The following is a 16,302-nucleotide window of genomic DNA, read 5'->3' as shown; positions in this document are numbered from 1 at the left end:
TAAGGAGGATTCTCTCAGATGTCGAGCTGAATCTGGGAAATAAAGCTGATTGAGAGTTTTACAGTGAACTTTTTCAATGTTATTTTCTTATTTCTCACATGTACATGTCTTAGCAGATGGATGTTTACATTACCATTCATACTGAGGATCCATAGATATGCTTTTTTTAACACGAGGAGAACACCACACACACATACTCACACACACACGTTCTCCTGGCAAGTTACAGCTTGCAGGGTTTCTCTTGCATTTCATGCCAGCCGTCTGTTCTCCTCTTCAATCTACGCTGTGCCTTCTCGCACAAGGGAATCAGGATTTCACCTTTGGGCTCAGGCATCTCTCCATACACTCACCTGCCAAACACCCTAAGTGAAGTCACTCCCCTCACTCCACCTCATTAGAAAACCCATCAGCTGTCTCTGAGGGAAGAGTCACGTACCAGCTCAGACAATTACAGGCTCCAGAGAAACATCCACATGCTTTCACCACTATTTTTGCTGTCTCGTATTAAGCTGAAGGATTGATGACAATGTGTAACAGTGTTGGAATGACTTCAAGCTTCATGAGGTTGCGTCAGTAAAGAAAACATTTGAGTTTGAATTTTTTTTCCCCCTTTTCTTTCCCAACCTACTTTTCTTTTTTCTTTTTTTTCTTTTAGGTGCTTCCTTAATTGATTTTACACATTTTTCTGTGTATGAATGATGTTTGCAGATATTTTATCTTTAATGCTGTGGTTGACCATATTGTTGAGTCGAGGCTTGCCTGATTGATTTGCTTCCAAAAGAGGAAGGCAGACACTTGTGTTGTCTTTGTTCACGTAGAATACATTCTTAGTTCCATTTAAATACTGTGGCAAAATTACCGTTGAATGTAAACTTAAACAGGACAATAATACTGCAACAGCAACACCTGAAGAGTAAATAGTAATACAACTAAACCTAAATATTATTATTTATAAAAAATCATAGAAACAAAGAACTCATCATTTTATACATTTCAGTCCTTTAAAATTCTGAATACTGTGAAACACAAAGCCAGAGTTGTGTCTCTGATGTTTATTTCATTTCCTGAAGTAAAACTCGTCTAACAATAATCATTTCTCCACTGTTGGGGCTCAAGCTCCACCCTGCTTCATGTAAGTGTGGACTGTGTGCTTCTCTTTCTAGCTGTGTAATTGTACTTGGCCGGTTTGAACTGCTTTGCCAGACTCCAAGAAAGTAGACTTCTGATATGTAATTTAAGATTTTCATTGATCCTACTTGAGCCAGGATGTGTGGGAGCTGGAACAAGACGAGGCATGACCTTCCTTTGTAGCCTCATCTGGTTGATCATGACGTGTTTCCATCAGCTCTTCAATTTGTTAGAAGCAGTTATCCCCATGCATGAAAATAGATAAATAAAAGTAAAAATATAGATTATCTGAAGTGTTATATATGCATATAACTGACATAAAATACTACAAGTGACAGAAATCTAGATTTAAATGAATGTTAACCAAATACGATTTTCTTTCCTGTTTTTTCACAGGGTGACATCCAGCAGTTTCTGATTGTCGATGACCCCAAAGCAGCATACGACTACTGTGAACATTACAGCCCAGACTGTGACACCCCCCACAGTGATTCCCTGCAGGCCCAGGAGCCGGAGGAGGTCAGTGATCCAGGACGGGCGGGGAGGTTCCACAAGGAACCAGCCAAGGCTGCTCATACTTTTAGATTTTACTCTAAATTACATTTTTAAACAGGAGGAATAGAAGGGCTTCATTTTATGCTTTATGCTCACCATTCTTGTGACATTCAGAGACACCTGTGTTGGACTTTATTGAATTATCAGTCTTATTTGGTGTCACTTTGCAGGCAGATGTCTGATATATTAAACAGGTCTACCAGACACTATAAAGACACAGGTGCTTTTCTATATGCATCTGCTTCAGCATCTTTACCGAAGTACTGAAGTTATATCAAAGCTGACAAGGTCACCCGTCCTTCCACTCTAGTCTTTTCCTGCATTGCTTCAGTTGCTGTATTTTACATAAGGATGCCGTATCAACAGCTATTAACACCAAATCTTTACTCACATTTCTTTATTTTTAATTTTTTGTGAGTACATTGTGAGACAGTTCAAATAAGCTGGATATAAACAGAAATGGATCTGTGCTATTCTGAACTTCTACAAGATGTTTGCTTAACTGTCATCATAAAGATTATTATGAGTGGCTCCTTACTAAATCGTACTATTGTGTCTGACCCAAAGTACACATTTAATGGCTGTGTTTAATTCATATAACATTTGGTAACACCTAATCTGCCTATTAATGCTACACTTTTAGTAATTTGCGCATGTTGTCACATTCAGATGTCACTTCCACGTGGAAGTGACATCTTGACATGTTAAAAGCAACATGACACAACGAAGGTGTGCCTTTTTCCAAGCAGACCTCGCTGTTCCAGCTGAGCTGTGAAGTGTGTTATTTTCATGTTTTCTATGAGAAAGTTCATGATAATTTACCCTTCAGTGCAGCTGATACACTTATGTTTTTAAGTCTGCTGTTTTTATTTATTTTATGAACTTTGTAAAAAGCCTACCTGTGAATTTGTTTTGCCATTTTTCGCCATAATAATTCTGTTAACTAAGGAATAAGTTTTCAAATTTTCTTTAAGGATAGTAAGTAACTGAATGATCTGCAAATAATTATGCATTTGATATTGTTGTGCACCATATATTATGCATGCAGTGTACAGTTCATTAACTTGTACTGTGTGTTGGTGCTGTAATTGTATCCATATCTATTATTGGTTCTGTCAAAGTAATATTTAAGTCTCTATTCTAAAAGATTTTTTTTTTAGATTTTTTAGTGGCTCTAGGGGCCTTTATTTTGAAAGTGGTTAAACAGGAACCTTGGGTAGAGAGAGGGGGAAGACATGTGTAAAGATCCTCAGCCTCTGTCCACGGTACGCCTGCTCCACCACTGAGCTGTAGAAACATTTTTAATACAGGTTAATATATGGCAAGGAACGCAGTCGGAAGTTTCCTTTATGCTTTTATTGTACTATTTTTTGCTACATGGCATAATAGATTTTGATTTAACTTTAATAATATTGCACAATTTGAAGATGATATGTACTTTGTGTATCATCTTGCTGCTGAAATCTCACCCTGCATCCTGGATGCTACTGCTAACACTAAAACCTCCACCTCTCTTTCCTCTCCTTCTCTCCTCCGTCTTTCTCGTATCCTCCAGTATACTACTGATCTAGATTACTCTCAGTACTATGAATACACTGAGGAAGGAACAGACAACGCTCCGATCGATGAGTATTCTGAACCACAGGTAAATGAAAAAAGGGAATTATTCTCATTATGTCAGTCGTCCATCCCGTGTCTGTCTGTGACCTGGTGTTATGTTTACGTGTGCTCTCAGTAACTCGGTGCCACGACAATATTTGTCCCAGGGTCTAAGTAAGATACAAAAGTTTCAGCTCAGGTTGGATATGATGCTGATACAGTATTCTCACCTGACAGTTTGGCACTGGTGGAAAACCACTGAGTGAGCATGTAAACAGATTTGATGTCCCTTGTCCTTGTGTTTGTTTTATGAGTCTGTGGCCTTCCCTGCTAAGGCCGTCTGCTTTAAGTGTGTTTTTGCATTTCAGCATATCCTTAAAACTATTGTACATGTTATAGCATATCAGCTAAAGCGACACCTGTTTAATTACTGCAATAGCTGCAAAGAGTTGCTGAATGCAAATGTTTTTGTCTTTGTGTGTTTTTGTCTGTGTCACATTGATATGTTCATACAGCCCCAAATCAGAAAAGGTCAGGGAACAATGGAGGAAAACCCCCTTGTAACACAATAAAACATATGGATACACTATATAAATACATTATATCACATTTCTCTGTAGACAGTATCAACCCTGGATATTTCACATTTTGCCTCAGCCTACTTTAATTTGTTGAAACGATTTCATTCTTGGATTTAAGGCCTGTAACACATCCCAGAAACCACTGAGAACAGTTGGAGGTGGTGATGAGATGAACATGCTGTAAGCAGGTGATGTCAGTAGGGGGAAGTGGTTAGTGGACAGGTTTTCAAGTTGCAGACCCTGTGTCTTTGTACCCATCGGGAAAAAGCTGAAGCCGGAGTCTAATTCAGTATTGATCCATGACGTCCCCAGACAAAGTAAACCGCTGGGAGAGTGTGTGAGCTGCAGCACTGAGTATTTTCAGATGTACTTCAGGTTGAGAGTGGGACTGAGGCTTCAGGTAGTCCAGCACTCCAGCAGAACATCTTACTGTGAACATTTGAACATTTCTCAACTTCAGCACGTGTGCATTGATGGCACGTTTCCATGTGCTGCAGCTTGGCGCAGTGGCGATGTGACCTCGTGTTGTGCAACACGTAGGAATGAACGGGCTCCGCGTCCACTGTGTCCCCCGTTAGATAAACTTACAGTAATTTAGAAACATGATGAGGTGGGGTTGACGTCTCTGGGCTCAGAGGCATCTGGGATGGATCATAACACGATTCAGAATTCTTTTTTTGTATTTTTTGTGAAAGAAATGGACATTGTATGCTCTGGATAACTGACAAAATGACTATGCAGAAGGTCATCAGCATCCAGAAGCCAGCGCTGAGATGGTAAAATCAGTTCCCCTGGATAGTGTACACCTCTATGGTGGCCAAATTAAGGTTTTAAAGAACAGGACACTGACATTTTTATAAAATCTGTTTTCAGGAAGAATCAGAAGAAAAGAAAACCTGAAATGTTTCATTGTCTCAGCTCCTTTATTTCTTTGTCGTAGGAAGCAATTTGCAACATTAGAAAGTGGTAAAAGGTTAGTTGTTTTACAGGCCTGAACTGCAGGATGAAATGAGACTTATGAGGTAAAACACATCTATTTGGCTTGCAATCAATACAACACACTGAAAATGAAAAGAACTCTTTTTTTCTCTTTCTCTTTATTTACCAAACAATACAAACTTTTTCTGATTTGGGATTGTACGCCCTGTGAACCCTCCTCACATGAACGATCCCGTTGGTGTGACTGAGCTGTACTCTGACAGCTGTGTTGGGAAAAGACCCTGCAGAGCAGTGGCGGCGTGTGCTTTGAAAATCATTGTTAAACTTGGTGTTTCTTTGTTGCCGTCACCTCTTTCAGAGAAAGAAACGTAGTGTCACCATGAAAAAGAAGAAGACCAGAAAGCCCCTCATTAAAACTAAGCCCAAACCCTTAAAGAGCTGGGCTGCCAAAATATCACCTGCTAAAATATTTGCCTCTAAGAAGAGACGACATGGCTACCAGGCCACCGCGCCGCATCAACACCGAGGCAGTTATAGGGTAAACAATCATCCAGCAAAAGGATAAAAGTCCCATCAAGATCTTCCTGCCCTGAATTCTGAATGGAAAATCTGTGATGGCTTACACAGCTCCCTAACCTCTTGTAGCCTGTAGCTTTAGATGACCCTTAGCTAATAACATCTGGTTTGACCTTTTTTTTTTTGTTAACCCTGATTCTTCTGTCCTTTTGTTTTGTTTGTTTTGTTTTGTTTGTTTTTCCAACACGACTCAGCTAAACAATTTAGAGGGAGATTACAATACAGACATTGACTACGGAACTGTAGACGGTTCTCAGACTCAGTCCCCCTTTGCCGCGAGTGAAACCAATGAGGTAATTTTTACTTTTCATTTTCGTCTACTTTGCTTGGTGTTTTTGGGAATATGAGCCAGGAGCATTGTACAACGAGGAAGTACCCGGTATGAGTCGATGAAGACACAACTATTCAGTGAATGTGTGTCTTTTGACTGGCTTGTAGTCTGGTATGTGGCAGAACTGATGGACATGGGGCTTTATGTGTTCTGAGATGCTGCAGGCTGGCCTTCTTGTCTAATTCACTCCTGCCTCATTCTGTGTCGGATCATTTATAATAAAGCCATGGCAGTTGTTTGAAGAGATGAATACTGCTATTTTTCTTATATTTTTTTTCATAGAGGTTTGGCCAGTAGGGATGGGCGGTATGGACTAAAAAATGTATCACGATAATTTCTGGCATTTATCCCGATAACGATAAAAATGACGATAAAAAAAATACCAATTCAACTCCATCTTTGTAACTATAAATCTATCACCACATTCAGTCTTTGGAGCCAAAACACTGCTCTAAAAGAATACTAAATGCTACTAAACTACACCAATTAAATTGAATTAATAAAAACCAATTAAATTAGTACACCTGTACTGCAAAACTGGAATGACTCAAATGAAACAAGTTTGAAATGTAAGAACAGATTCAACATTTATTCAAACTGTATGGCGTAAATAGTGGGATAACAGCAAACAGCAAAAATACCATTGCCGTTCAAGTTTTCTTAGCTTATAAAATCACAAAGTAGAAAAAAATACAACCTGATAAATAAAGAAACGGGACAAATAATTAAAAGTTCACTGAAAATGAAATCCAATCAGTGATGAGCTCTTCTAATATAAATAAAATGGGCAAATTAACCTGTGGTTGGAAAATGCCACAAATTAGATACTATTGCAATTTTTTTTTCTTAATAGTCAAACGTTATATCAAAATGTTACAACCATTTCCTTCTGTTTTTGCAGACTCTGCATATATTAGATGATGTTTGCTCTCCGTCACTCTTTTTAAATCCAAACCAGTTCCGGAGCTGGAGCCTCGTTTAACAACGAGCTCTCAGATCCGCCTTCCGCCATGTTTATTACACAAAAACGTCATCAACGGGAATTTATCCTTTTTACTGCGAGATGACAAATTATTACCGTGGGGAATTTTTTTGACGGTATATCGTGAACGGTAAAATATCACCCATTCCTATTGGCCAATATCACTCACATCAGTTCTTCTGGCTTAAAAGCCACCAGAACGATGCACAGCCGACTTGAGCTGCTGTCACGTCTCTCATCCACTGCCATCGACCGTTGATAACGGCGCAGATGATTTGCAAAACAATATATGTCTCATTGTCCATCATGTCGTGTGCTCGGCTTCGATCAATAGTTCTGCTAATTACCTTGAAGAGAACTGTGATCGGCCAGGCTAAACTCTCCCTGCAGCCTCCTATCATCACGCTTTGTCTGTCACATTGTTCGACAAAGTGGATGTGATTCTACAGCCTATTTTAATTACTAAAAGATTCAGCAGTGAATCCTGCCAGTAACAAATATGTGATTGCATCCACTTTGTCGCTCTCAAAGTTTAAATCCACAGTGATCCCAAATTTTGATTGATAGTGAAAGCTGTGCCAAGCGTCTGTGGTTGCGGTACATGCGCCGCGTACAGAGTACAGCAGGCAGACTTGGTGCAGCTGCTGTAATTTGATTTTAATTTGACGTGTATGTAAATTGATTTTAGAGATCAGGCAACATTTCTTTACTCTCTGTATCAGTATGTCACATGCAGTTGTATGAAGTTAAAGAACAGAGACTTAAGATGACTGCCAATGCTTTATGGAACAATAAAGTGTTGGAGTTGATAGGATGTTCTGCATATCATACTGAATACATGTGCATTTTGCTTTGATAACAGCTTAAAGAAGATTATATGCCTCAATTGCTTAACTAACATTCCTGTTTCCTTGGTTGCTCACCATTAATTCCTCCTTCTTTACCTTGGCCTCCTTCTTTGCTCACCCAGAAGGCTGTGGAGGAGGATTTTGTCGGTGCATACTTGACCGAGGCCACTCCCATTGCTCCAGAACCCGACACTGTCCCAGAAACGGGGGACAACGTGGATGTTGGTGCGGAATCATATGACTTTAAGGAATATGACCTAAAGGAGTATGATTTGGGCGAGGTTGACAGCAGGTTGTATGATTATGGGGCGTATGATGAGTACGGAACGGCCCCGCCCAGACCCCCGGCCAGGAACCAGGATGAGGTGGGGCCTGGGGTAGCTGCTGAAACCGACGTGTCTGAAAGTACCGTAAGTATGAGATCCTGACCCATGGTGACAGCGGGGTGTGTGCATGAAAAGTACGCATCAGGGACTCACTCTTCCTTCCCAGTGCATGTCTACTAGTTGCTTGTATGGGAAATGCGTCATTGACACGTTGAGTGTGGGCTTGTTATAAGAATATCTACACATCTGCTGTCTCTCTGGTGCGTGACTGGACACCCGATGACTCGGAGACATTAAGGGGGGGGAATGCATGCATCTGTGTTTTGTTACAAAGAGAGTGTCGTCCTACATTTCATCTGTTCAAACAGCCTTCAATCAGTAGATGTTTGCACAACATGTGTCCATGCCCATAAACGCCCGGCAGGCTCCTCTGCACCTCCCCACACACTGAAGAGTTGGATCAGATCCCTCCATCCCCTCCTCAGATATTTTAACGAGCAGCATCTCAGCAAGATGCAGCTCCCCTTCTGCACTGAAATCAGCCAATAAATTATGGGAAACGGCACACGGTGCACCCTGTCTGCCCACAGTCTGGGCCTGCCTTCACCGATCAATACTCTCAGTAGGCCTAGACAGTATTGAATAGCAGGATAAACATAGAAGCAGTCTCATCACCATGTTGTGCTTGCATGCTTTTGATTATTTTGAGTATTTTTATCATTTGTACCATCACCATCTACACAAGGCACAGGTCTTGTACCCCGACTCATTAAACCAAAGGCCAGATACTTGATTTGGTTTAATTACTTGCAACAATAAAACTCTACGTCGAGAAACGTGTTGGTGTTATTTTATTAACAATAATTAGCCACACCGCTCAATGGCAATGCAATGATAGTTCTGCTCCATTTCAAGCATGAATAGAGACCCGTTCTTCCTCTGTGGGACTAACACTTTGCCTGTTTCGTTCCAGAGTGTCATACCATCTGTTATTTGTGATTCACTCTGTCTATGAAGTAGCTGTGGTAGTTGGTGTATACGACGCTTTTTCAAGCACTCCCACATATGTCTTCTACTCCTTCTTTAGTCAGCGTTACTCATTAATACCTCTCTAACTGGTGGAGTTTAGCCATCTTGTAAGGATGCCCCTTCTTGTCGTGCCCTGTGATTGCAGATTGCTGGTGCTGACGGGGTCCTCGGCCAGAAGGGTGAGAAGGGCGAGCCGGCTGTTATTGAACCAGTAAGGTTCAAAAAGTTTCTGTTATCATCACTTTTACTGTGTCTTTTATTTTGTGTTTGAAGTACTGTTTCCAGAGTGAGCTGAACTCTATTAAATCCCAGCGAAAGTCTTGTGCAGCAGTTTTACCGTTGTGTACATTTGAGATGTGCTGCATCTTCCTGGAAAGGTTTCTGATGCAGTTGTTGTAAAGAATGAAAGCATTTGCAGAGGTAAACAAGGTGTTTGTGTTTTGAAGGGAATGCTGATTGAAGGACCCCCTGGACCACCGGGCCCAGCTGTGAGTGTCCAAACACAACCCCATCATAATTATACCCATTTATTTCTTCTGCTTCATGAGCAGGCGTATTGATGATGAATAACAACACATAATGAATGTATTTGTTTATTCCGCAGGGTCTTCCAGGACCCTTGGGCCTACAGGGACCCCCAGGCACTTCTGGAGATCCTGGTGACAGAGTAAGTTATATGATATTTAAGACCAATTCAAAACAAGACTCGTGCAGTGAAAAAGGCCCCTGGTCCACTTAACTTCTGAACTTCTCATTGAAATGTACGTTTTTATTTCCCCACGGCTCATAATAATTGATCCTTGAGCACATTTAATCATAATCAGTCAGCGTGAGTCATTATTGGATGTGAAATGTGCATTTATTTCCAGGAATTGTTCAAACATAATTTGTTAAGACAGAAGTGCTAAAGGCTGCAACTAACAAGTCTCGGGATGCAGATGTCGGTTCGAATCCTTATTTATTGAGCTCAGTGATGCACTCAGAAGTGATCTGTTTGTTTTTTTTTGCAATGCTGGTTTTCTTGCACACGTACTTATTGACCAAAGGTCATGACCTGGCTTATGGGACTGAAAGTACAGTTAGTAGGATTTACCACATCGATTTTAAGGACTCGTACTACCCACCCGAGTCAAGTCTGCACTTTATACTGCTCTGCCATCGTTAGCGCATAGCGCCACTTTAAGAGGGAATATTGTCATGTGTCTACTGTAATGGTCTTTCTCTGAGCTAAAACGTTGAGTTATGGGATTCAATATGCAAGGTAAAGGTCTGTTGTGTACTGGAAATGTTCCCAGAAGTAGCCCACTATCGTGTTGTTTATCGCTCGCAGCAGATTGTGCAGTGGTTCACATACAGAATCCTGCATCCTGCATGCTGGCATTCTGCTAACACAGCTGGGATTTTTGCCAAAAACATCTGTAGCATAATGTTGCTGGAGAGGGAGGAGTTTAGGAGGGACGGGGGCGTGTCTGTGTGTTGTGGTCCTCCACATGTCTGCTACCGTTAACATCAAGTGAGAGCTCAATTTAAGATTAACAACCAGAACATCAGCAATTTTTTGCTTTTTTCCACAATTCAAAATGGAATCAAATATTTGCACGTTATGTTTTTTCATCTCCAGTTGGCTCCTATGTTATTTAAGTGTTTACTCTGTGATGGTATAATATCACAAACATTACACAAATGTCAGAGGTATTTCATTTTTTATGATCATCTTTGGCTTTTAATCCAGCATGAGAGCTGTGTGGACTCTGTCTTGTCTTTTATGTTTCTGAATCACTGGTTGTTGTCTGTCTGGTAGGGCTGTGCGATTAATCGATTTTAAATCTAAATTGGATTTATTAATCAAGACGATGTTAAAAAAAGGAAAATCGGAAAATCGATTTTCCTTTTTTGCAGCTGGCTGCATTACAGACAGAGCTCGTCTAGTCATCTTTGTTTGGTCAAGAGAATTGTAAATGTTGTCACTTTACTAAACTCAAGGAGGATTTACAGTATCTTTCAATTGCACTTCATTCCCAATAGGGAACGTTGTTTGCTATTTTTCTTTAAAAATAAAGATAAAATATTTGAAACAATTTATTCCGTCTTTTGTAGTTTTACCAAGTAAATCGAAATCGAAATCGAAAATCGGGTTTTCAGAGAAAAAAAATCTGATTTTATTTTTGTCCAAAATCGCACAGCCCTACTGTCTGGTGTGTTTTTATTTCGTGCTTTTATGTGCTCTTATCTATTTTACTCGGTTTTTAGTTTTTACTATTTTATTATGTCTTGTTTTACTTATTGTGCAGCGTATTGATTTGGAGTTGTTTTTTGTGTTCAGGGTCCTCCTGGTCGTGCCGGTCTCCCTGGTGCTGATGGTTTACCGGGACCTCCCGGTACCATGCTGATGCTGCCCGTAAGTGTTCCCACAGGCGCATTAATCCCTAACCTGGCTCATTTCCTGGACTTACACCAGATAACACGAGTCATCAAAACAATGAGCTGCGTTTTTTTTTGGTCCAACAGTTCCGTTTCGGTGGTGACGGCGAGAAAGGTCCAGTGGTGTCGGCCCAAGAAGCCCAAGCACAAGCCATCCTGTCCCAGGCCAGAGTGAGTAGAGAGGACTCGGGGATGGACAAACCCCGATCCCCGTCTCCCTCTTCACACGCAGATGGAGGAGTGTTGGGGTGGGGGTGAACGAAGAGGAAAGAAGATGAAAGTATCCTGCTGAGGGGCCGAGGGGGTTTGGTCTGCTTTCTCGTGGGCTTTGTGGGGCTAAAAGGAGACGTGCAGAGCAGTATTTTACGACTTTAAAAAAGGCTATTTTGAGCAGAGGGAGACCAACAGGTGTAGAAAATGTATTTTTGTGTTCGTCGGGGAGAAGGTGGGCAGTTAGAGGAAAAGAGGATGTGGGTGAGGGACACAAGGGCGCCGTTGATTCAGACGACTCCTTCAACATTCATCTGGGTTTCTTTAAACAGAAGACTTCACCGTACGACTAGAGGATTAGAGAGAAATGATGATGTGGATCTGATGGAAACTTTACAACACAGGCCTAGTTGAAAATTAATAATAAAGGCTCAGTTTATAGATCTACAGGACTGTCTCAGAAAATTAGAATATTGTGATAAAGTTCTTTATTTTCTGTAATGCAATTAAAAAACAAAAATGTCATACATTCTGGATTCATTACAAATCAACTGAAATATTGCAAGCCTTTTATTATTTTAATATTGCTGATTATGGCTTACAGTTTAAGATTAAGATTCCCAGAATATTCAAATTTTTTGAGATAGGATATTTGAGTTTTCTTAAGGTGTATACCATGATCAGCAATATTAAAATAATAAAAGGCTTGCAATATTTCAGTTGATTTGTAATGAATCCAGAATGTATGACATTTTTGTTTCTGTATTTGCATTACAGAAAATCACAATATTCTAATTTTCTGAGACAGTCCTGTGTATAAGATAATAGCTGAAAGTGTGTATTCTTTCAACTTTTAGTCTTAAGTCAAATACAGAAATTGTTTCATCTTTTGAAACAATAGCTATAAAATATTCCTGAAATGTTTCAAACAAGCAGAAAAAGTAACTAAAACAATCAAGTTTTCATCTTGTATTATTGCATAATTGGTGCTTAAATAAAGATGCGCAGCAGCTTTTTCTTGAATGACTGTGCTGTTTGTGAAAAGCCTTGTTTCTCTGCCCTACAGCTGGCTATGAGGGGCCCCCCCGGGCCGATGGGCTTGACTGGAAGATCCGGGCCGGTGGTGAGTCCTTGTTTTTACAGATTTCACCGCTTGGTTTTTAGCAAGTGTCACGTCACTCATAATAATAATCCATTTGGATTCGTGAGGCCCCGTTTAGGCGAGGCCTGTCGTGTTGTGCAGTCAGTCGTAGGCCTACTGCAGAAACAATCACAATCTGCAGAAGTCCGTGCTTTAACTTGATCTTAATTTCTACTGATGTTACCTGTGGAGGGACTGGGGTCTAGAAGTTACGGATAGCGGATAGCGGAGAGGAGATTGCATGTTTAGAAACGTTGGGCAGAGGACACAGTACCTGTCAGGTGTTGTTTCTTAGCCCCCCGCGTCCCCACCCCTGCTTGGGCGTGTTGATACACGATCCAGCGCTTATCTCCAGGAAAAGACCCCACAAAAGACACAGAGAATTCCCCTCTGTTAAATCGACCCGCTTCGGTGCGTCTGTTTGAAATGATATGGCAACAAGCAGCTACAGAGACGATGGATGAGATAAAGGATCTGTGGCTCTTAGACGCTGACAGCTGAAGATGGATCAGAATTTTTCCTGATTAAACTCAGCTCTTCACACAAGCAGGTACTTTATGACTTTAAAATGCCTGGCCCTTAATCCAGAAGTCAGTGCAAGTCCCTGATGTCTGCCAGGAACAGCCTCTCCTTGCATGTTTAGACTTAAGTATACAAGATGCCCAGTTGTGCCGGACTTCAGATGTTATTTTCTGCTCCCAGGACAGTTTCAGAGATCAGCTTGTTTTATAGGGTTGAAACAAACCTTTTACTCGAATGCGCATCAGCGTTTGTGGCAGCTGCAAGGCAATAATGAGCAAACACTTCAAATGATATCATGCTATGATATTATTGCACTGTATTGTATCCAGGTCCTTTATGTAGCCTTGGTAAAAGGATTGGGGGGATTAATTTGCCCTCAGATAGTCATGTTCTCCACGTATTTAATGAAATGTCGCCCCCTGCTGCTGGTTTTACGTATTTCTATCCATCCCTCCATCCACTACCTATACCTCATCGTCAACCCTTGCAGTCATGGAGATCCACTGTCAAGGCTCTCTATGGGAAAACAGCATAAACAGGGCGGTCCATCGCTCTGCCCCTCCTCTCTTTATCCATTTATGTGTGTAGTTTGTATGAGTTCTACTCACCTGCTTCTCCAGCGTCCTCTCACGGCTCTGAAACTGGCACGTTAGGTTGATTGTTGAGTCCAAAACTGTCTAAGGGACTGCTAGTGGGTGTGGCTGTTTGTTTCTGTATGACCCGCCCAGGGTTTAGAATCAGAATCAGAATCAGAAAGGGGGTTTATTGCCAAGTTTGTTAACACACACAAGGAATTTGTTGTGGTGATTGGTGCAATACAGTAAAAATAAAAATAAAAATATAAAAGCAAACAAATATATGGAGATAAAATAAGAGATAGAATAAAGTAAAATGTATAAACAGAAATAAACAGAAATGTACAATATGAGGATTAAAAAAGTGCCGGATATGAATCTTTACAAAAAGTGACGTAGGATGACAGATGACAGATAAAATGTATAAACAGAAATGAACAATATAAACAGAAATGAACAATATAAACAGAATATGGGGTTTTTAAAGTGTCGGATGTGAGTCTGTACAAATGTTACGGGGTTGGAATATTTACGTTAATGTAACGTAGAGTGGGATGGGGGGGCAGTCCGTAGTAGTCGGGGTAGTAGTCGGGATCAGGGTTTACCGGGGAATAAGAGTAATTTGGGGCTAGGTTGTCAAATTTGGAAAGAATGTCAGCAAAATATTGTGTTTTTTTTTACTTTCTCTCTCTCTCTCCAGGGCCAACCTGGTTCTGGTGGACTGAAAGGAGAATCTGGAGACCACGGTCCTCAGGTGAGTAAGGAGTGATGATCCATCCACGTCCCAGGCTTTAGGGGCCCGTGTTGGCGCTGAATGCTTCTCATGTGTCCCCGCAGGGTCCACGGGGCGTCCAAGGCTCTCCGGGACAAATGGGCAAATCTGGCAAGAGGGTGAGTGAACCCGCCGACCTCGGCCGCCCAACACAGCGCAGCGTGTGTGCTCACGGGCGCCCGTGTTTTTGTTTCCACTTCTAATCACTCCACAAACACTAAGAGGATTACCTTCATTCCAACAAACAATTGCTCGATGGGCCCTGAAGGGCCTGGGCTGCGTCCGATCCTCGGATCAATGGCTGGACGGTTAATCTGTCTGAAAATGCCAAAATGGGAGAATTGGCCGCGGATGTGGGACGCAATTAGTGTCACGGTCCAGTCGCTCTACAGAGCCAAACATGGTGACCCAATTGGAGGCTGACAAACATTAGCCAGCCTTGGTGAATTAGTGACACGGGCCTGATTAAATTGTCAGCTCGGAGCGGCTTTTAATTCCCAAATAATTGATGAAAGAATCTTTAATGTGAATGTTAGGATGCGGCTACTCCATCTTTATGATTGAACCTGTGTTTAAAGTTTGAAAGGCTCATTTAAACATGGCTGTCAGCAGTTACCCCCACTCTCACCTCCTGACAGCATCATTTGTCATCTATGAATTAAACCAAACAAGTAATTAGCTTTGCTCTTATGATGGTTCTGAGCAGCCACAGTGTTCAATACCGTATTTTCTGGACTATAAGCTGCACCTGTATATAAGCCGCATCCACTCTATTTAAAAAAAAAAGATATGCAAGGCGCAGATATTTATGTTGTTAGATTAGATATTTTCTACATGTACAGAAGGATTTTGAACTGTAAATGATGTACATGTTTGTACCTAAATAGATCCTTTCCTAACAGTGTCTTTTAACACAGCAGCAACTTTGCTGATTTAAAACGGGACAGAACCAAGAGAAAATAACCGGTATTTATTTATCTATTTATCTGTTTGAAATCTGCTTCTACTTCTATCTGCTAAAGAAGAAGTAGCGTATTCTTCTTTGCATGTATTTTGTCTTAGTTTTTATTCTAAGCGGTGGAAGAAAAATCCACAGAATAGATTTGTATAAGCCGCATGGTTCAAACCCTATGAAAAAAGTAGCGGAAAAAAGTAGCGGCTTATAGTCCAGAAAATACGGTACCTCTTTTTTAAACTCTTTATTTGTAATCATCACTGTAAGACTTTCAAAGATCCAGCGAACCCTCCTGGTCCCAAGGATGATGCTTTTGTTTCATGGGAATTAAGATTATTGGGCAAATAAAAACGTCTGATGAATAACAGATACCAGATAACAGGAGACTAAAAATGCTGGTGTTTTTTGTTCAGCTGTGTGTAAATCTGTGATTATTTGCTGAATGGTTCTCGTGTCTTAAGGGTCGTCCCGGCGCCGACGGTGCCCGCGGGATGCCCGGGGAGTCGGGCTCTAAGGTATGAATCCAGCGGGAGTTTGGCTGTGAGTGGACTAAAGGCCGGGGATGCTCTGGAGTCTGACGGCCTCTGTTACTGATTATTTACAGGGGGACCGAGGGTTCGATGGACTTCCGGGGCTGCCTGGTGAAAAGGGACACAGGGTGAGTGCAGAGGAGCGGATGTTACACAAAAAGTTTGTCAAAATCCTCTCGTTTGAAATTTCCATTTGTAATAATGTTGAAAAAGAATTGGATTATATTCCATTGAAATCTTTTGAAGTCATAAATGAACCTCAGAGCTGAGAAGCAGCTC

The 16,302-nt window shown here is 41.1% G+C and overlaps 1 protein-coding gene across 9 annotated transcripts in view; it reads left to right on the top strand.

Moving 5' to 3' along the window:
- The window catches only part of col11a1a (collagen, type XI, alpha 1a), a 93,709-nt gene that overhangs the window by 18,736 nt on the left and 58,671 nt on the right, over positions 1-16,302 (top strand). For 2 of the 9 annotated variants that reach the window (XM_061713884.1, XM_061713882.1), the window contains exons 5-18: positions 1,528-1,650; positions 3,242-3,331; positions 5,576-5,674; positions 7,665-7,952; positions 9,043-9,108; positions 9,344-9,385; positions 9,502-9,564; positions 11,221-11,295; positions 11,406-11,489; positions 12,595-12,651; positions 14,467-14,520; positions 14,604-14,657; positions 15,955-16,008; positions 16,098-16,151. In XM_061713884.1, the coding sequence (XP_061569868.1) occupies positions 1,528-1,650; positions 3,242-3,331; positions 5,576-5,674; positions 7,665-7,952; positions 9,043-9,108; positions 9,344-9,385; positions 9,502-9,564; positions 11,221-11,295; positions 11,406-11,489; positions 12,595-12,651; positions 14,467-14,520; positions 14,604-14,657; positions 15,955-16,008; positions 16,098-16,151 (1,203 nt within the window). Of the gene's footprint in view, positions 1-1,527; positions 1,651-3,241; positions 3,332-5,163; positions 5,344-5,575; positions 5,675-7,664; positions 7,953-9,042; positions 9,109-9,343; positions 9,386-9,501; positions 9,565-11,220; positions 11,296-11,405; positions 11,490-12,594; positions 12,652-14,466; positions 14,521-14,603; positions 14,658-15,954; positions 16,009-16,097; positions 16,152-16,302 lie in introns of all 9 variants that reach the window. The other 7 variants (XM_061713883.1, XM_061713886.1, XM_061713885.1 and 4 more) reach the window with 7 other exon arrangements.

The sequence above is a fragment of the Cololabis saira genome, chromosome 22 (assembly GCF_033807715.1).
Source record: "Cololabis saira isolate AMF1-May2022 chromosome 22, fColSai1.1, whole genome shotgun sequence".
In the NCBI taxonomy this organism is placed as follows: Eukaryota; Metazoa; Chordata; class Actinopteri; order Beloniformes; family Belonidae; genus Cololabis; species Cololabis saira.
The sequence above is the reverse complement of the archived record's forward strand: the minus strand, read 5'-3'. Positions and strand labels throughout refer to the sequence as shown.